At 36.3% G+C, this 22,525-nt stretch overlaps 1 protein-coding gene across 1 annotated transcript in view; it reads right to left on the bottom strand.

Annotated features, from left to right (window-relative positions):
• SLC15A5 (solute carrier family 15 member 5) overlaps window positions 1–22,525 on the bottom strand; it is a 130,413-nt gene that overhangs the window by 62,578 nt on the left and 45,310 nt on the right. The window contains exons 3-4 of the mRNA XM_072718795.1: window positions 14,003–14,225; window positions 2,968–3,137 (exon numbers count right to left, since the gene is read on the bottom strand). Coding sequence (XP_072574896.1) covers window positions 2,968–3,137; window positions 14,003–14,225 — 393 coding nt within the window. The remainder of the gene's footprint in view (window positions 1–2,967; window positions 3,138–14,002; window positions 14,226–22,525) is intronic.

The raw sequence follows: 22,525 nt of genomic DNA, 5'->3' as shown, positions 1-22,525 counted from the left end.
AGCAAAATTATGGGTAATTTACTCGATTAAATAATCTTTTAAGAATCTATCCTTAAGGTGAAGGAAAAAATGCAAAGAGAAGATTACATCAGGCTGTTTATTAGAATCTACTTAACATAGCAAAAGCAAAAAATAACAACCCAAATGCCCAACAATATGAGACTGGTGAAATAGACAATGGTTCATTACACAATGGAGTACCAAGCAGTTGTAAAAAGGAATGGGGCATATTTTGTATATACAATCATGAGGCAATCCCTATGTTATATTAAATGAGAAAAGCAGGTGAGAAGAGTGAATAATAGCTATTGCTTATATAAGGAGGGAAGAAAATGCATACATGAAGACATATACATATGCATATAAAACTTTAGTATTTTCCCTTATTCAAAAATAGAATCCTTCCATTTAATTTTTAATTACTTAAAAATATATAAGTGTAGACCTAAGGGAATAGGAGAGGATAGAGGAATACAAATACACTTTGTTTCGTCCATGAATTTTAGTACATGAAATGTTCACATGTCTTTAAAAAATTGAATTTTATTTTTTTAAATTAAATTTTAAAAATATGTCTAAGTATAAAGAAAAATGGAACAAATACACTTAATTGTATATAAAGTTAGTGACTTAACCAGACAAAGAAAAACTATAAGTGACTTTAAAACACAGTAAGTGTGGTGTGCATTCCTAGGGATTATAACATAAAGAAAAAAAAAACCCTGCAAGAATCTTGAAAGTGTTTTCAACAACCATACTGGGGGTGTTATTGTCAAAGATACAGCAAATGTGCAAATGTATTGCTGTCCTTAAGAACCAGGATTGTTGACCCGGGAAGAAATAGAAAAGGATCTGAGTTTGATAAGTAAAAATCCTTCAGCATTGGTTTTGATTAGAGTATTAGTATATTACAAAATGTATGTTATTTTAGACAGAAAAAAATTACATTTTGTAGTTCTGTGCACAGAAAAGCCTAGAAACTGTGATAGACTAAATAGTATTGAGCGTCCCCAGAGCCAAAATTATAGTCTCTAAATACCAATGTACGTGAAAAGGAAACAGTGTTTTGGGGAAAAAAGATGATTCCAAGTTCAGGGAAGGAAATGATAACCACAGAGTTTGTTGTCATATCAGAAAGCAAGAGAGCAACTAAAGATAACGGAAGGACTTATCTGAAGGACTCAGCCACCAACATGAAAAGGACCTCACTGCCCAAATATGGAATAATTTGAACATCAATAACTGCAGTGGACTGAAACTTATTGAAGGTTTTAAGTCCATTAATTAATAATATTAGTTTAAAAAAACAACAACAACTAACAGGTTGCCAATGGACGATATTGAAGTTCAACTCATTAATTTGAAGGTCTAAAAATAGGGGAAAAGAATTAAACATTTGTTTTCTTCTTATATAAACTGTACCTCTGTATAACTGAATAGTTAATGAGGAGATATTTCTCTTTATAGAATTATTTCAGGTAATAAAGGAGGAATAACTATAGACTACCACCATCTTGCAACCAAAGTGGAGTATGGAATTAGACAGAAATCATCAGCTGATACTGTAAAAACAGATAAGCAGACATCACACCTCTTCGTTGAAGTACGTAACACCATCTATGAAGGAATTTTGCCAAAAAAAAAAAAAATCTTAATCTGATCAAGCATTTAAGTTTTTCAGAAAATTAACAGGAATTAAGGAGAAACACCTGTTGAGTGACAATACGTGATTGCAATCAGCAAAATCCAGACTATGGGAGATGCTCTGTGGAATGTACAGATTTCTTTAAAAATTTTTGAAAAGAGACAGAAATGAAAGGGGACTATAGAGGATGTAAGGGGCATATCTGCCATTTGGAATGTAGGGACCTTATTTGGATTTGATTAGAACAAAACAAAATACACAAATTTAAAAAATGGAAACAGAGATCTTAACAGTGAGCAGATATTCAATTGTGTTGAGAAATTCTCTTTCATTGTGTGTGTGTGTGTGCGTGTGTGTCTGTAATAATGACATTGTGAATGTGTTTTTTTTAAAAGTTTTTCATTGACATACATGCACACAGATGAAATGTTATAATGTTTTTAAAATTTTTAAATTTAAATTTTAGTTAACATACAGTGCAATATTGATTTCAGGAGTAGAATTCAGTGACTCATCACTTACATACAGCACCCCAGTGCTCAACCCAACAAGTGCACTTCTTAATTCCCATCACCCATCTAGCCCATCGCCCACCCACCTCCCTCTATCCACCCTCAGTTTGTTTTTTATTTTTAAGAATCTCTTATGGTGGGTCGCCTGGGTGGCTCAGCAGTTGAGTGTCTGCCTTTGGCCCAGGGAGTGATCCTCAAGTCTCAGGATCGAGTCCCACATGGGGCTCTCTGCATGGAGCCTGCTTCTCCCTCTTCCTATGTCTCTGCCTCTCTCTCTGTGTGTCTCTCATGAATAGATAAATAAAGTCTTAAAAAAAAAAAAAGAATCTCTTATGGTTTATTTCCTTCTCTGTATTTTCTTTTCCTCCTTGTCATCTGCTTATCTGTTTTCTTTCTTAAATTCCACATCTGAGTGAGATCATAGGGTATTTGTCCTTCTCTTACTGACTTCTTTCACTTAGAAATACTGTAATATTTAATTATTGCTTCAAAATTACCAGGCAGGATGGGGAAAGACTGAGTGGAGTTGATGAGAGTTGAAGCTGAGAGGGCATACATGATTTTTTTCCCTACTTTTGTTTATGTTTAAAACACCCAAGTATTAAACTATTTTCAACGAGGAAAAACCAAAACAAGTTAGAGATTGTTGATATTCTTGCAGACCCTGTTGCTTTCAAGTATAATACCTAGGAGAATCTACAAATTCTGTGAGTTGAAAGAGAAGTTACAGTGGATCAAAGATGAAGAGGATTGAGTAGATCAAGAAAACCATAAAAATCAAGAAATTAATGTAAGTTGTGATTTACTTACATTTTTCTGGCTGATAAATCAGGTTACAGTGCATCATATGAAGAGTTATCAGAGCCATAAGTGTAGACATAAAAGGAATGAGTAAAACTAGGACCCAGGCCCCTGAGTGCTGAATGTAAGATATTCCCAGAAAGACAACAGTTGCTTTCAGGTTCATGATCCAACAAAACCTGTGACACACAGACAGTTACTTCAGATACCATTCAGTTACTTCAGAGAACGATTGCTAATTTTAATGCTTTGATCTAAATGTAAGCTATGAAGTGTTGGTCTGTTAGCTGAACTAGAATGTGCAAATATTGTTTATTAGATTTCTTACTAAGTGTATACATATCAGCTATGGAGTCATCATATTCTTATCATATTCTTATACATATCTTATTCTGTTATCTTGGTTTCATTCCTTTTTAGAACAGAGGTAGAAAGAACGTGTTCTCTTATCTACAGTAGAAGTTGACAAACTTTTTGGAAAGGGCCTCAGTGAATATTTTAGGTTTTGCAGGTCATACCATCTCTATAGCAACCACTCAACTACGTGTTGTGGCTCTAGAAAAGCAGTAGATAATACTTATTAAAACATGCTTAATGAGGGCATCTGGGTGGCTCAGTTGGTTAAGTGTCTGCCTTCTGCTCAGGTCACCATCTTAGGGTCCTGGGATAAAGTCCCATATCCAGCTGCTTGTTCAGCAAGGAGTCTGCTTCTCCCTCTTTCTTTACCACCTGCCACCCTCTGGTTCATGCTCTCTCTCTCTCTCTCTCAAATAAATAACACCTTTAAAAAAAATGTGCCTAATGAATCTGGAAAAGATTGCGTGAGTAAAGAGTTGATCCTTCCTATTTATTCTACTTTTTCAAAGTAAGGGTAAACTCAGGAATACCTTGGTTATACTAGATCATTCATTAAACCAGAAAAATGAGTGTCATTTGAAGAACACTTTCAGTACCTCTTCCTAACAAATAATATTATAAGGAAGTACCTATAGCAGTAGCCTGGTTTGTAATTTTGGGGAAATAATCTGTATCACTCAACTTTTCATTGGGTCTAAATCCCCACTATTGGAATCCCATTGCAGAGGAGTCGTCTTAACATTAATTAAAAAAAAACTGATGTAAAATTAAATACAATTAAATAGCTGCTCAATATAGAGTTTTATGAATTCTGATAAATGTTTCATTTGGGCAAACACTAAGAGATCTAAGTTTTAGAACACTTAACATTATCATTAAGGTTTAAAGGCCCTACCTAGTTAGATAAGGCCCACCCAGGATTCCAGGGTAATCTCTTCTTTGACGAATTTAAAATCAAATGATTAGAGACTTAAAAAAAAAAAAAAAGATCGTATTTATTTTAGAGAGAGAGAAAGGGAGAGAGTGTGTGTGCAAAGGGGGGAAGAAACAGAGGGAGAGGGAGAGAGAGCCTCAAGCATACTCCCTGCTGAACAAGGAGCCCAATGAGAGTTCGATCTCATGATCCTGACATCATGACCTGAGCTGAAACCAATTCAGATGCTTAACTGATTGAACCACACAGGTGCCCCTAGAGCCTTTAATTACACTGCAAAATCCCTGCACTTTTGCCATATAGCAACATAATCAGGGGTTAATATCTGTCATCTCTGCCATATTCTATTGGATGGAATCAGGTAACAGGTTGTCCCCAGACTCTGAGGGATAGGTCTGTCAAGGATAGGGCTCATCCTATGGCATTTCCTCTACATGTTCTAATTGATCCTTCCTTCCCTCCCTCCCTCCTTCCCTCTTTCCCTCCCTCCCTCCTTCCCTCCTTCCTTCCTTCCCTCCTTCCCTCCTTCCTTCCTTCCCTCCCTCCCTCTTCCTTTCCTTCCTTCATCCCTCCCTTTCCCTTCCTTTCCCTTCTTTTCCCTGTACCTTTCTTTCTTCTTTCCCTTTCTAAGTGAAAGAAGAAACAGAGTCAACAGGTAAGAATGGCTATAGGGATACTGAAGGTTTGAGGAGAAAAGAAAAGGTTAGAACTCATCTAAAAGAGGAGGAAGGGAATGATTGAATACTGGTTGCTTGCTAGGTAATACTAAGGGGCTGCTTGAATTGATGATAGTGACTGGTTGGCTTAGTTGGTAGAGCCTCTGATTCTTGATCTCAGGGTGGTGAGCTCAAGCACCGTGTTGGGTATGGAGCATACAAAAAAAAAAAAGTACCCTTTTTATCTAGCTTCTTTCATTTAGCATAATTATTTTGAGACTGACCCATGCTGGGTTTTTTTTTTTTCTTTTATCAGTTCATTCCTTTATATTGCTAAATAATATTCCATTACATAAATATACCACAATTTATCTATCTATTTATCTGTTGATGGACAGTTTTTCCAACTTATGGCTACTACAAATAATTTTCTGAACATTCATATCCAAGTCTTTTTATAGATATAGACTCAATTTTGGGTATGGAGGAAGCCTAGGAGTGGAATGACTGGATGATACAGTAGATGAATATTTAACATTTTAAGAAATTTCCAAATGGTTTTCAAGTGATTATAACATTTTGCTTTACCCACAAACTGTGTCTGATAGTTCTGAAACCTCCACATCTTGGCCAACACATAGTATGATCAGTCTTTAATTTTACCCATTTTAATAGATGTGTGTTCATATCCCATTATGTTCTTATTTTACATTTTCCTAATGACTAGCAATATTGAGCAACTTTTCATGTGCTTTTATCCTTCTTTGTGAAATTGCTGTTCAAAATTTTTGCCCATTTAAAACAAAACTAGGTTGTCTATTTTCTTATTGAATTTTAAGTGTTCTTTATATACTCTGGATGCAAGTCTTTTCATCAAATATATAATTAATAAATATTTTCTCTCAGGCTGAGACTTGCCTTTTCATTTCTTAACAGCGTCTCTTGAAGAACATAAATTCTTTTGTTGAAGCCCAATTATTATTATTTTTCCCTCCTAAGGATCATGCGTTTAGTGTTGTATCTAGGAGATCTTTCCCTAACCCTAGATCACAAAAATTTTCCATCTCTGTTTCAGAGAAGGAATTTTGGCATTGGAGACCTGAACTGATTCAACTAAATTCTCATGGCTGTGTTGTTGCAAAGCCATGAGTAGGAGCCATCTGTGCTGGTGTACCCTCTAAGAAGAGGCTAACTTTAGGTGTCTTTTTATACTTCTTCCCAGGTCTTTCTAGTTATCAAGTTGATGACACCACCATTTCCTCATTAGTATAAGCTTTAACATTTGAAATTACTTTTCACTCATGCCTCTCACCACATTTTATATATTATTAATTATAAATATTGTTTTTTCCTCTTTAGAATGGTACTCAAAAGACATGAATTTGGGATGTCTGGGGGCTCAGTTGGTTAAGTATCTGCCTTTGGCTCAGGTCATGATCCCAGGGTCCTGGGATTGAGCCCCATAACCAGCTCCCTACTCAGCAGGCAGCCTGCTTCTCCCTCTTCCTCTGCTTCCCCTCCCTGCTTATGCTCTCTCTCTCTCTCTCTCTCTCAAATAAATAAATTAATTAATTAATTTTAAAAAAAGACATGAATTTGAGTGATTACTGTGAGAATCACATAACTGTGTCTTAGGCACTCTGGAAGTCTGGGTCTTTGTTTTTAAAATAGGGATCATATCCTCTAGACAGGGTTTTTGTGAAACCTGAATGAAGAACATTGACTGTAGCTGCACTGCGCTAAGTTAACATCGTTATGTTCTTCACTTTTCATACATCTTGATTTCAGAAACAAAACAAGCTGTGAAGTTGGAGCATGGTGAGCAAGGAGTAGAGCGTTTGAAGAGACGATCAGTGAGTACAGGTGATCCAGATTATGCAGGGACTTGAAGTCCATAGTAAGGAGTTTGGTTTTTATTCTTAGTACATTGGGGAGTCATTTGAAGGTGACTGATTAGGGGACTGAAATGATCTGCTTTCAAATGGGAAAAAGGATTACTGTGTCAGCTCTATGCATGTAGATAGGGCCTGGTAAGGAGACCAATCACAGGTACTGTAGTTGGAGGAGAGCTAGGAGTGAACTTCTGTGGGGTAGCAAAGTCAAGGAAGAGAGGGAGGTAAGTGTGTGATGTATATTTGGAAAGGAGACATGCGCCCAGCTAGCCTTGTCCTTTCACTCTCCTCTAAACAGGCTTGCTCATTTTCATCCCTATAACTTTTTTTTTTTTAAGATTTTGTTTATTTAATTGAGAGAGAAAGAAGAGTGTGTGCATGAGCACACACCGCGTGCAGGGTGGTGGAGGGGGGCGTGAGGAAGAAGGAGAAGCAGGCTCCCCGCTGAGCCCCACGTGGGACCCCGGGATCATAACCTGAGCGGAAAACAGATGCGTAACCAACTGAGCCACTAGCCACCCCAATCCCTACTTAAGTCCCATATCAAATTTCTTTTCCTTCATTCAATATTGTCTTAAATAGAAGTTCTCTGAACTTCTAAAACAATCTGTTCTGGAATGATTTCACTTTTGTCAGTTCTGTCTTCTCACTTATAGATTGTCAAGCTCTCTGACAGCAACAGCTTATTCTTTGTCTCCACAGGACATAACATGGTTCTGGGTCCACAGTAAAGGGATAGGAAATAAATGATTGATGAATAACATGGCATCTCATTAAAAAAATCAAGTGATCAAACAACAACATATAAAGACAAACTTTCAATAATTGAACTAGGAAAGTGATAAAACATCAAACATGGCCATGCTGAGGAACCTGGTTTACAATAATTCACGACTAGAAACTTGTCACACTGCAGGTGAGACACAAAGTTAGAGTTTTATAGGACAACTGGATAGAGTCCCTAGGCTCTGTCTCTGGTCATCCATGCTGCTTAAGCTGCACACTTGAGTTGTGGCTGTAGCAACTGGGAGAAGCTGGGGCTGCAAGCAGTGTATATTTCTTTCAATCTTTAGGAAACCATTTTTTTAAATGTACAATATTGCTTAGAAAATCCAAGAGGACATTGTGTGGCTCTTCAGAACATGGTGATATAAGCTAAAATGCTCTAAAGAGGGTCAAGGAAAATTATAACTATTCTAAGACTTAAATCTCGTGTAAAGTGGTTAGAAACAAAAGAATTATAGTGTTGAATATCTATGTATAGGAAGAGATTTCACACCAAGTACTAAATGTATTTTAACAAATGCCATCCAACCTATTTGATTGTGTAATTTTCTGGAAGAATTACCTAGTACAAGCATGTTTTATATATGTCTTTATTGATCCATGGACAGGATAAGCCATAGATAATTAAGGGTGAAATTGTATATGTATCAACTGTAAAAAAATAAAAGAAATAAAAATCCACAGTGTTCAAACTCACCATTAAGACTCCTTTCATCTCATAGCTCACTAGCAAATTGAGTATATAAAGCACCTCTCACACAGAAAGTCAGAGAGCAAAGCACTAAAGCAAAATAAATACCAGTGATTAAGGAAAATTGAAAGCAGCAGTAAAAATATGTTTCCTTAGCCTACTTTTAAATACAGACTGGGAACTGCAAATAACTGGGAGTAGGTATAAGTCTAATTTTTTTTTTTTTTTGTCTGTGTGATCCTATGGTATTGAATACAAATAAGGTGGGAAAAAACTTGTCGCTGCAAATCTCAACAGTCCCTTTGAAATTATTTCTTTTAAACATTTCCCATAACTTATTTAGTAATCATGAATAAAGTTGCTCAAATTCTTTGTCATTTCTTTGACCCATTTTGACACACTTCAGACTTATTATCAGTGATTTTAGGGAAAATGGTTTGCATTGCTTTGCTTTTGTTTTTGTTTTTGTTTTAGCCTAAGAGGGAAGGCAAGTTCTTGGGTCTTCCTGGTAGCAGTGGACAATTTACAGAGTTCAGGGAGAATATTTTATTTTGCATTGAACAATATTGAGATACTTCACTAGGGGATTGTGGCTCTTAGGTGGGATAAAATGGAACTGTTTAGGAAAGTCAAGGAAACACTTGGTTGCTAATTTCTTGGTGGAAGGTAGTTGTCAATGGTTGCTCCTTTTACCATAACCATTGACCCATTGAAGGACTTCAAGGAATACTCTGGAAGCCATCAATTTAAGAACGAAGCAGCAAATGGAAATTTTACAATTCTAGGTGCTTTTATCTGTAATTTTTTTCAACATTGCAGTTAAGGAAAAGACATTTAAAAGGAAGATTTTTGATTTTTGGTGAGTAGGCAGCACAATTTAAGTAAAAGGAATATTTTTAATTAAGAAATTTAGGAGAATGTCTCACTCTTTATCTCTTACTCTCCTTGCCTCTCCTTCTTTTAACTTACTCTATTCTTTTTCTCTCTTGAATCCCCCTCCTTTTTTCCTTCAACAACCATAACAGTTGTTCCTATATATCATTTTCTTATTTCCTTAATTTAAGATTTTTAGAATACTGCATGTTTGTTGATGAAAATAAGCCCCTAGTCATGTACCTACCAAGTTGAATAGCAACCAAGCAGGGCTTAAGAAAAAGAAGGAGCAGTAAGCCACATAAAAAATGTGTCTTTCTTTTCTTTTCTTTTCTTTTCTTTTCTTTTCTTTTCTTTTCTTTTCTTTTCTTTTCTTCTTTTCTTTTCTTTTCTTTTCTTTTCTTTCTTTCTTTTTTCTTTTTCTTTCTTTCTTTCTTTCTTTCTTTCTTTCTTTCTTTCTTTCTTTCTTTCTTTCTTTCTTTCTTTCTACTTTCCCTAATATTCTTTGGTTTCCACAGTTATATGTTGGAGAGGAATTCTGAATGTATTTCCTGAAAGCTTACAATTTTGGCAAAGGTAAGGAAGGAGGTGACTGTTGTTATTAGAGTGGGTGGGTAGCATTTGTTCAACTTGGCTAGAGCCCATGCAAATAGAATTTTGGAAGGTTTAGTGATTTTTTTTTTAAGCTATTTACAGGCTATGCCTCAGTATGCACCTCAGATGATATTCTGAGTATTAATACAGTTATTCTATGAACTGCTTTGAATTTGTTGGCTGAAATATACCTTATAAATTATGATTTTACTAGTGCAGAATTAAGTAGATTTCTATTTCTTTTCTCTTCTCAAGGATTAGGTAGGATCTCTGAACCAGATATATTTCTAAGTGTGGTGAAAAATTGCTGGGAATTGTCAAAACTTTCCAAAGCCACGCAGCATCCAGTATGTGCACTCAAAAAATGTCCAGTTCCATTTCTTTTCAAAATTATCTCTAGACCACATTAGTATCCCCTTTCCTTATACCTCTGGAATTGTTTTCAAAATTCTGAAGCACTTGATAAAAATCGTATGCATTAACAGTTATGCTTCCAGAAAATTCTGATTTTGGATGTTGCAGGTAGGGCCTGGGAAACATTTTTAAATAAAGCCCTTAAGTGATTCTCAAAATTAGATGACTACTTGAGAGCAGTAGTTCTTAAACCTGACTACTTAGGCAACTTAAGAAAGCAAAAAACCTGGTCTTTGGAACTCATCACAGACCAACATATTTTGGGCTTTTGATATTGAGGCCCAGGAATCAGTATTTTTGAGTCTTCAGGGGGTATGTCCATCTAGGATTGAGAATTGCTGCTTTCAAATAACACTCAAGTGAATAGTATAACAGCTTCTGAAAAGAAATTCTGTGGGATAATAAATTTTTACCTCTAGTGTCTCCCTAATATAAAAGTTATTAAATTCAAGTATTAACATCAGAATATTTTAGTGTGAGACAAATGTTATGTAGAATCAATCTGTATACCAGATATTTAAAATTTCTGGAATAGAATAAGTCAGTCTCTAGATTTTTTTCAAACTCTACCAATATTCTATTTGGACTTTTAAATCATGTATAATTCACTCTGGTAACTGGTTAGGAACAGACTATGATATGCAGATCAGATGCAAATTACCAGGTGAAGTAAGTAGAGAAATGTGGAAGCAAGATTTGAAGTTAATTGCAGTAGAATTTAAAATTATGGTTATAGACAGACTTAATTATCCACCTTTCTTTTTGCTTCCAGAAAAGATTCTGCACAGGTGTATTTACCTAGATGATCTCCAATGTGGTGACTCTTAATTGCACACCTCAGATTTTGGAAAATGCTGGAAGATTCAGGTTCTAATCTAGATAACAGCACAAGGATGTTGGAAGATTATTATGCCTCTTGATTTCAGGGAGTTTAGCTTTATTCTTTCAATAAGGTACATACTTGAGGAAGATCCAGTACCAGATGGTAATGTTGGCTGGGAGTGGTTTTCTCACCTACACTTGGCAGCTCTACTCGGAAGTGGTGCTTTCAATGCTCGAGACTTCCAGTCTATACTATTTAACATAATCACTGGGAAGCTTTAGGTGGTATAGATGCAATGACACATCTCATTAAAGGTCCTGTGACTAGGAACATCTGACATCTGTGCTGAAAATAGAACTGGATGCAACTTTCAAGCGGTTACAGATTCAAGTGGTATGCTGTTTTTTAAAGACACTACTGAAATTCATTATATTAACCAAGCTTGTGATTTCTAGAAGCATTTTTTACTTGGAGAATAGATTTTAAATTAAGGCACTGCCCATTTAAAGATGGCCTCCTCCTAAATGGGTTCCCTCTTACCCAGAATTTAGACAATGATTTTAGCTGATTTGTCATTTAATAATAATAGCTATCAGAATTTGAGTATCTATGATGTGCTAGGATACTTTATTTATAAGCTATACAAATGCCCTCCAGAGTATTCTCGTTTTGTGGATGAGCTACTGGTGCTCTGAGAAGTAAAGGGACTTGCCGAAAAGCATAAAACTCCTGTGACGGAGCTGGGATCCTGTCCCTTCTGTCTTCTGTAAGTGTCTCTGTCCATCTTGCTACCCACCCCTGCAGTATGTATACCAATAGAGTTAGCATTCTTTTCTATAAATTACAAAAAGCAGTTGCCCAGAGAAATTTCCCTGTAGGTTGGTATTATGATTTTAAAAACCCCTCACAACAAACTACCAAAAAACCTGTAACAAGCAGATTCAGCCTTCAAGAAGCTTACCATCCAGAGAATCCTTTACCACATTAAAAAGTAACACCTTGATTCCCCATGCACATTTCTAGGTGCTTTAACTTTAGGTTTTAAAAACTCTGCATGATTATTTTTATTATCTATTTAATTTTAGGGAGAGAGAGAAAAAGAGAGAAAGCACTTGAGCGTGGTGGGAAGGGGGAGGTGGCGGGGAAAGAGAGGACCTCTAACAGACTCCCCACTGAGCATGGAGCTGATGCAATGTGGGCTAGATGTCTTGACCCTGAGATCATGACCTGAGCCAAAAACTAAGAGTCAGATGCTCAACCAACAGAGTCACCCAGGTGCCCCTGCTTGATACCTTTTATTAGAGATTTTAGTGAAATTAGGAAAGAATAAGAAACCACATTGAAATGCGTTCATTCTAAATTTGGCCTGGCTCCTCACTGCTGCAGAAATTCATTTTCACCCTACTCCCCATCCCCCCTTTAAAGGCCTAAAGTACAAACTCATTGGGAGTCCCCCCTTTCCCAAAGGAAATATTTCATTCATATAATGTCTCCTTTGTAATCAACACTGAGAAATGTCACTTTGATTAAACACAACTCTGAATGACTAAGACCACAGTACAATAAATTCTCCAGAGCTATCTTTCAGAACAACTGATTGCTCTCCAGTCTTAATCCTCTAGAGTCTTATTTAATCAAAATGATGTTGCTAATTAAGGATTAAAACCTCCGAATAGAATAAAAAAGAAGGATTTTTCTTTCTCCTTTGGGCAGGTCAAGGAGGCAGAATTTGCTATAAGGAAGTAGAGAGTCCCTTCCACCTTTGGTAAAACTGCATTATTTTCTGACGTTTGGACTGAATCCAAAATAGGCCTGAGTGCTTTGTGATATTAATATAATTGGGGGGGGGGGGAGAGAAACAGAAAGAGAAAGAGAAAGAAGAAAGAAAGAAAGAAAGAAAGAAAGAAAGAAAGAAAGAAGAAAGAAAGGGAGAGAGAAAGAAGGAAAGAAAGAAACTGCCTTGGATAGTTATATATACCTAGATTATTTATTCTAAATTCTTTCATTTAATGCTGCTTTATATATGAATTTTCTTTAAATGTTTTGTCTGATTCTGTCTGTGCATTGATTTTTTTTTTCCATTGCTAACACTGGGAGAAAGACAGAATAGTTAGAAAAATGTTGACAACTCATTTCACAGAAAAGAGGGAACAAAAGAATGTATCTCAGATCTACTTGACATCCACTGACAAATAATAATAACAACAAAATTCCGTACTAAACACTGAAGTACTCTATGTAAAGATCAAAATTATTTTTTTGGATTTGTATTTGATAATAAAAAATCGATTACTTAAAACCACATAAAACTGTCTAAGAACTTGGAGAGAAAAAGATTCACAGAACAGCAGTTTGATTTTTGTGGAATACAAACTCTTTTAGATGTTAAGGGCAAAGTGGATACAAAACAGAGTTGCTGGTTGATGTTTCCACAAATTATAAAATACTTTTCTCTATCCTCTTTATCTTCTCTGCACTATCCTGTGAATTTATAATCTCTGCCAAATATTAGTCTCTTCCAGTGTAGGCAGAACTAGTAATAGCTACCACTTATTTTCACCTACTATGTGCCAGGTTCTCTGGCTGCAAGACACATCTTATTGCCTCTAATAAAACCCAAGAAGAGGTATTATAACCTTTTACAAATGATTAAGCTGAAACTTTTTGAGAATAAATGACTTGACCAAGGTCAGATAGCTTGTGTTAAGTAGAGTAAAGGCTTATTTGGCTCCAAAGTCACCTTCTATTAAGTATGACAAGCCACCTCACATTTGTTTATAATTTATCTATGTGTTTTAGGAAGGCGCTGGTAAGCTGTGTTGGTCTGTACCTGACTCATAGACTCTCACAGTTACTGGCTGAATCATTGTCATAGGCACTGTCACGTCATCACTTTACCAAGGCCAGTCAGTGACAAACAGTGAATTACTACCATCAAAATGGGAGCAGAGAGCAAACAATGAGAAATCTCAGAAGAGGAGAAATGTCATAAGCCTCATTTCTTTCCTGGCCAGTGATGCTTACCAGTTAAAAAAAGACATCTGTTTCTGGGATCCATACTCCTGAAGGCTGTAAGCACTCAGTGGGCAGACGATGGCTCTCATTCCTCCTGTGCCAAGGCAGATGGCTAATAGTGCTATGTAAAACAGTCTGTTCTGCTCTTTTTTTGGTATATTGTTAATCATATGGTAAGTGCCTATATAGAAATCTTCCAAGGGAAAAGCAACCACAGATAACAAAGCAGAGCCTGTAGGTAGAGAAAAGAGGAGAATAAATATGGCATAGACCAACTGAATCACCAAATGGCATTATAAATAAGGTTTTTCTCTGAAAGTAGCATCCTTATGTGATTTTTTCATTGAAATATTTGTTAGTCACTGCAATTCTGGAGATAGCATGATTTCCTAAATGTGAAAAATTTCAAGAGGTGTTTTAATTCATCCAGAGGCCTAATTATTCCCCCCCTTAACTTGACCTATCTCCTCTCTCAGAATGTATAAGCAAACCATGTCCATTCTAACAAAATTTGGAAATATATAAGAAATGAGAGATGCCTGTAATCTCACCCCCAGAGAAAACCACTGTTAGTAAGGGTTATTTGTTCTCAATCACTAGAGAGATAGAAAATTTGAAGATCTCAGACTTATAAGGAACCTGTTAAAGAAAATGTTTTAGGAAGAACATCATCATAGTGGTAAGAAGAATATAGATCTCTTTTCTTTTTCTACTTCTCTTTCTCCTTTTCCTGCCCTTTGATTTCTCTCACTTCTTATGCCACTGAGCAGAGCCATCTTGGCACACACAAAGGTGAGAAGGTGAGGTGGGTGATTCAGTACAGGGTGGGAGAAGAGGAGGACAGGAAAGGACAAGGAGTGGGTGGTGAGCCTCTTCTCAACTCCATCTCTCAGGGACTACAACACTTTCCTTGTTTAATAGAAACTATGATTCAATTCCATACTTCTGCTAAGATCTTTAAATTCTGTAAAATATTTACATGTATTATGTTGTTTCATCTTGGAAAACCTTTGTGATGTCAGAAGATAGATTTTCTTATTCCAATTAAAAAAAAAACACACAACTCAGGTTTGGTGAGATTAAGTGGCTTTCCCAATGTTACAGAGTAACCCAGATATAATCTGCCACTTTTTGTAATTCTCGTCAACTGGTCAAATCATCTTTTTTTTTTTTTTTTGTCAATTTGATTAGTGAAAAATGGCTTCTCCCTATTACTTTTGTCCTCCATTTTATTGATTTAGCATTCATATTTTTGGTATGATTTTTTTATTTTTAATTTTTAAAAAAGATTTTATTTATTTATTTGAGAGATAGAGATAGTGAGAGAGCATGAGCAAGGAGGAGATGGAGAAGCAGGCTCCCTGCTGAGCAGGGAGTCCTGTGCCGGACTCAAATCCAGGACCCTGGGATCATGATTTAAGCCAAAGGCAGACACTCAACCAATTGAGCCACCTAGGTGCTGGTATGATTTTTTTTTAAAGATTTATTTTTATTTGTTTATTTATGAGATAGAGAGATAGAGAGAGAGAGAGGCAGAGACACTCTGGAGGAAGGAAGGAGAAGCAGTCTCCATGCAGGGAGCCCCACGCGGGACTCGATCCTGGGACTCCAGGATCGCGCCCTGGGCCAAAGGCAGGTGCCAAACCGCTGAGCCACCCAGGGATCCCCTGATTTTATTTTATTTTATTTTATTTTATTTTATTTTATTTTATTTTATTTTATTTATTTTTTATTTTATTATTATTTTTATTTATTTATTTATTTTTAAATGGTGCTGTATGTGTTTAGTTTTCTCATTTGGACTATAAGTTTCTTAAAGGCAGAAATTAGGTCTAATGTTTTCTCTCCCTTATAGTGGACTTTACAATCTGAAGAATAGGTATACTCAGGATGTTCAGGATGTGGAAACAAAATGATTTATCATGAGAGTAGGCCCTGTAAGTTAGTGAGTTTGAAATGTTTCTTATTAAGTTTGGCCAAATATGATCCCAACTGCTTTCTCTCTGCCCCTCAATCCTCCTTGTCTCTGGAAGTGTGATGTGAAGCTTGCTTAGGCTAAGGGTTAACCAAAGGAGATGGGCAGAGGAGTTACTACTTACAGCAGCCATATATTTAAAGACAAAGCACTTTTAGTGGTGCCTTTGTGTAAATTAAGAAGGCACTCTACCTCCATCTCTTGAGAAAATGTCATAATATACTGATTGCATTAGATCAAAACTTTATTTTTATCTGTTATAAAATTGAAGTAATAAAAATACAAGTCTATGACATGTATGATAGAGTCTCTTCGATTGTGCTATTGTGCACTACAAAATCAGCACATATCCTTAGTAGCTCTGTATAAAACACCAGGATGTGTCATATCTTCTGCTAGGTAGTGGGGGACAGCTGACTTTCCACTCCAGGAGCTAACAAGTCCATCGTAGAAGACAGACATGCAGATGGGAATTATAATGTGGTAAGTGAAATTGTAGAGGTATGATTAGAATGTGGTTGAACACCTTGGGTCTTAAGAGGAGGACAGGATTTTTCTTGTCTTGGCTATGGGGTAGAGAGATAAAGGAAGGTTGATAAATTCAGGCATAGAAAAGAGTATAAGTAACAGGAGAGAGGTAGGGGATTAGAGGCAAGCAAGAACTTCAGCATGGTTGAGGTCATGTATGAGACAAAAGTCTGGTAAGGTAAATTTGGGACAGATTGTAAAGATACCTATGAACTAAATTAGGTATTGTTTTTTAGGCAAGAGAGCCAATATATAGATGTATTCTTTGAGCAAGTCAATGTTGTGAGTAGAAAGGTATATGGATTGGAGTCACACTGATTGTCTGATAGCCCAGTAAGCAGGCCATTGTAATGGCCTTGAACAAGAAAGCTGGATTTTGAGCTAAGGGTTAGCATTTGAAACAAAAGGCACATTATTTATAGAAACTCTGATACTCAGTGATTGGTTAGAATTTGATGGCAGCCATGAGTAAGGAGCACAAGGAAATAGATTTTAGTAAGAAAATGAATGGCTGTGGATCTGACTTAGGTCTTTTGTTTGTCAAATTCCAAAATTTGGACTCAATTCTAGTCTGATGCTTACACAGGAATTTAGACTGATAGGAATTGCCGTGTTAAATAAGAAGTTGCCAAGTACCATGGATATGGCCTGTTATCAATTTGAGAAAAGTAAATCATTCAGACACTAACTTAAATGACTCCTCATCAGAAAACATTCCCTGATACAGAACAACAACCATGTCACTGTCTAGTCTGTTCTGTCCCTTACCTACCTATATTTTTCATCATAATACTCCTGAACACCTTACATAATATCTTTTGCTTATTTGTTTTCTCTTTTCCACACTGGAAAGTCAACTTTGGTAAAAAGAGATTGCTTTCTTTTCTGTTGTATTCCCAGATCCTGGGACAATGCCTGGCACTGAGTGGCCACTGAAGAATATTTGCTGAATGTTGAATGAATATTTGCCGTGCAGTGACTTCATTTTTACTTAACAAAACTGATGAGTTATGTTTGGATCACAATCTAATTGATGAATGGTGAATGGCAATTTATTGGATGGTTTGTTGAATACTCGATATTCATCCCTCACTCATTTATCTCTTCCCTTGTCTCCCCACACTTGCATTTCTGCTACATTTCTCAGTATCGGTAAACCACATCCTAGCTTCCTAAGTTCCTCAGCTCAGAAACTTGGAGTTAATTTTTGTTCCTCATAATATTTGTGCTCTTGTTTAGTTGCCATGTTTTTACACTTTTTCACATGCTTTCTCCTGGATTGACACTTCTCCTAGACCATTCTTCTGAGGTATTCTGGTCTCCCTTTATTTAACCTCTCACTTTGGTTGCCTATCTTGTTTATTGAAGAAAAAACATTTCCCAGATATTTTCATCATATCTTCAGTAACTCCTTGTTATACAGAACAACTGAACTTTTTAGTCCAAAATTCTAGAATGTTCATCAACTCACTCTCTGTACCTTATCAAACAATCTTGACATTTCTCCAACATTTCTCACAATCACTTCACTCCCAAAGTTTTGTAGATATATTTATTTTTCTCTATGCAAAGAAGCCTACTGTAGTGTTTGAATTTATTAACGTATTTAGCATGTAACCATAGTTCATAATATAGAAATCATATCTTCATATGCAATCTTAATTACTATATGACTAATTAAAAACCACCTTTTGATGAGAACATTCTTCAATTATTTTACATGAACTTCAAAAATCTTTTTAGCACACTTCATCTTAGTTGTGAAGCAAATGAACCTCATGTTTCATTTAGAATTTGTCACAGATTTGGGCTTGGACTATCAAGGGGGAAAAGAAGTGTGTTTGAGGAGTACAGAAGATAGATATGTAAAGAGATAATTATCATAAAATACAATCAGTACAACAATATAGGTATCAAAGCATCCACATATCCACACACACACACACACGCACATACATTTCCTGACATCCTCCAAATAATAGAGAATAAAGCAAATTGAAACAACATTCTTACTTCATTTATCACATTTTACACTAAGAACAAGATAAAGATAACAGAGAGTAAAAATTCTAACAAAAATCTATTCAACTAAGTTGCAAAACGATCCAGCCAGAAGGACACTCACCCAGAAAATGTAGACATAAGCAAACATATACCAGTTTGTTTCTTCCTAGACAGACATCAGCAAGCCATCCTGCAAACATTGGGCTAAGTACTGAAGTTCCAATAAAACACAAGTTCAAAATGGCTGCTTGGTAATTGGGATAGCCAAGCTTGACAGTGCAAAAGGGGATCATATTGCAGACAACTTCAAAGAAAGTGAACCTCTCACACATCTCCACCAGAAGCAAGCAGATTCCAACCCAAATTTTTTTCACAGTATATCCCGAAGAGAAATAACCAGGTTGCCTTATAGTTTTTTCCTTCTCAGTGCTGTGATGTAAGGATAGTTTCTCATCCGTTATTTTCAAATCTGTAACAGACATGACTCCCCTTCTCGAATAGAACTTATGTCAGTGTTTTGAACTGGGTGATTTTCTTACTCCCACCCTCCTAATGAAAAAATAAATAAGATCTCTGCTTTGAATTTCACAGCTCCATGCTAAAGTTTTGCAAGGTTCTTTTGCACATTAATGTTGGGGAGCACAGGAAAGGAGACACAAGGATTTAAATGTTCATGGTAGCCCAGAGTAGCCAAATCTGATTTGTTTGTCTAATTATTTGGAGGCTAATTAGGCTCTTCCTCCAAATGTATATTGTATTACACGAATCTTGTTGCATGTGTGTGGAAACTCATCTGTCTCACACTGATAAAGGTTTAAATACTGAGGCAAAAGAAGCAGTTCTTCGGGAGAATTTGAGCGTTAGATCAAGAAATAATTTGAGCCTAATAATTTCTGATACTTTAATTAAACAAGCCAGAACAGCACCAAGAGATAAAGCGCGGAAGGAAATCTGTTTTGAGGGGGCAGGATACCTTATCATTATTACATTTCTTGTTATTTTTGGTTGGAATTCTGATAAGAAAGCTAATTAGGTAACAAAAAGTGCTAGTACATTTAGGTAACAAGCAGAGTTTGTAAGAAAGTAATTTAAGTGCGCTAATGAAAGGAGAAAATATTAAACAAAAACCCTTTTTCCTTTAAGTTGACCCCATGCTTGTAGAACAGCCTCTCGGAGGAAATCAAAATCAAAAGGTGCTTTTTGACTCCTTATTATTAGTCAGCAGCAGGGATGCAGCAACCATCCCACACATGCTTTGGGGAATATTGGATCCGGTATCACCCCGACCCTCCTCCAGCTGGGTGAGTGGATGTTAGCATTCTATTTTGGAAAGCAGGAGGGCACCAATTAAGCTAAAAAAGCAGCAGCAAAAGAGGAACACTTGAACATTTCTGGATTTAGCTGCAAGGACATAGGAAGATGAGGAGATGGAACTATTGGCTTAAAGTCATAATTCAACAGTTACTCAAGTAAAGGAATGTTAATTTTATGTTGGAGTCAGAAGCAAAAGCCTGATAAGGGCTTTTGACTCTGATTCTTATCTTTTGACCTGAGAGATTGGGAGCAAATGCTTTGCTTCAGCTCCTACTAATAGTTTTATTCTATTTTCATCTGCTCAGCATCCACTTCCCCCTCTTTGGTAACAACGCCCTATTTTTCCTTTGTGGAGAGTGATCATGCAATATGTTATCTAAACTTGGACATTTTCGTGAGTGAACATAAAGCTATTTATAGTTCTTCCTGAAAAGTCGATAGAAACTGGCACCACCTAGGGCAAGCCCCAAGATGGTCTTACTGTTGGGGAATAACTGCCATCTATTCCATGAGATCCTGGTGGGGTTTTCTTCTGGCCAAAGGAATCAGTGCATGGTCCCAGGCAATCCTCTTCTATTTCCTCCCTGAGAATTTTCATCATGGGTGGAATGATTCCAGTTTGGATGTGCAAGCGAAGTCATTCAGGTGGTAGCTCTCAAAAAAAGGGATTGTTCATGAGGTACTGATGGAAAATTCAGTGCCATCCTGGTTGGTATTCTTCAGGAGACATGATTAGTTGTTCTTCTGTAAAGGACTCACTTTTCAATCAATTTTAGTTTTGACTAAGTTAGACATGCTTGATTTCTGTGGTTTAGAGAACCCTAAGTGATACTTTGTTGTTCTTTGTCCCAAGTTCAGGGAACAGTTTTTTCCCCAGCCACTGGGTATATATTTAATTAGCACCTGACACAGGGGTGTATCAGAAGTAGGATAGCGCTAACCCTTTCCAGGGCCTGATGATTAGCATGTTTGAATTCTTCAGCTACAGTGCATTTCCTTGTCCCCAAACAGGCCACAGGTAATGCAAACATGTGGTTTGGAGGTGGTTGAGTCCAGGAGTGCAACAGCAATTACTGAGTCGAGTTAAAGCAATAGGAAAACACCTCTTGTTTTTGTTTTTGTTTTTTTTTTTTTTTACTAATTCTCAATATCAACCTCAGAGAGAGCTTAAAGGACCAAGCGTCAATTCCACTAGACAGTAACACTTTGCAGGATCAGTGAATACCATCACCTTTATCAACAAATTTGAGCCTGTAAATGAGGCTTATGCTAACTTCCTGCAAACTTTCGCCAACCCCCCCCCCCTCCCGAAACATCAGGCTTGTTTTCTTTCTCACTCCAGCTCCCTTAATAAAATCATATTTTCCCTCCATTTTAAAAGCAATGCAGGTACCCTAGATCCAACCTGGAAAATATCTGGAAATAGAAAAAGAGTGAGAGTTTTTGTAGAATTTATTTTGCTGTTTTCCCCCGTAACTCTTTTTTATTAATAGACTTTAAATATTTAAATTATATAATTATATGCACCTACTGTATAATGCATTTTCTGTCCCTTTTGTAGGTAATTTAACATTCCATTATGAAGTCTTTGTGAACATAAATTTCTATGGTTGCATTAATAGATACATCATTCACTTAACTATTCCTCCATTTTTGGTTGGTTGCATTTGTCTCAGATCAGTTATAACCCAGATGTCCTTTAACTTTTGAATATAAATTTACATCTAAAAGAAAAAACACCTTTATAAACAATGCTAGAATGAGTATTTATTCATAAAGCTTCCCCTATTTCCACATTATATTCTTTTAAAAAATTTAAATATTTGTTTCAGGTGTACAATTAGTGATTCAACACTTATATACAATACCCGGTGCTCATCACAAGTGTACTCCTTAATCCCCATCACCTGTTTAACAGGTCCCCCCCACCACCCATCTGGTAATGCTCAGTTTGTTCTCTATAGTTAAGAGACTGTTTCTTGGTCGTCTTCTCTCTTCTTTCCCCCTATGATCATTTGTCTTGTCAACAATAGCCAAATTATGTAAAGAGCCCAGGTGTCCATTGACTGTTGAATGGATAAGAAGAGGTGGTATGTACACACACACACACACACAGAATATTACTAAGCCATCAAAAAGAATGAAATCTTGCCCTTTGCAATGACAAGGATGGAGCTAGACAGTATTATGCTAAATAAAATAAGTTAGAGAAAGACAAGTATATGAAGTCACTCACATATGGAACTTAAGAACTCACTTTATACTCATAGACTAGTATTTAATCATATTACTGAGTTAAAATGTGGGAAAGCTTTCAGGCATGTTGACATAAACCAAATTGCAATATAAACTTCAGGTTTTTTTTTTTTTAATTGAAAAGCCTTTGTTGTTTTTTGGAATGCAAAGACTATACTTAACAGTAGCATTCTTCATTGGCAAAACAAAAGTCATAAGTCAATGTGTAGGGTGGTGTTGACCATACTTATAGGTATTGGAAAATGTATCTTATTTAATATGGAAAATTAGTAACAAGCTCATTTGATGAAGTAATGATCCTCCATGGTTTTTACTAAGAAGCCAGAGTGTGACTGCATCAGATCCCATGAGGGCTGCGATAATGTACCAGAAATGGAACCCTTGATTTTAAGGAGGCTATTTTTAGCAATGCAGGATTATAAAGTATTTTTATAATCTCCAAGTTGATTATAACT

Source organism: Vulpes vulpes, chromosome 8 (assembly GCF_048418805.1).
Source record: "Vulpes vulpes isolate BD-2025 chromosome 8, VulVul3, whole genome shotgun sequence".
Lineage (NCBI taxonomy): Eukaryota > Metazoa > Chordata > Mammalia > Carnivora > Canidae > Vulpes > Vulpes vulpes.
Note: the sequence above shows the minus strand (reverse complement) of the source record. Positions and strands in the feature narration are given on the sequence as shown.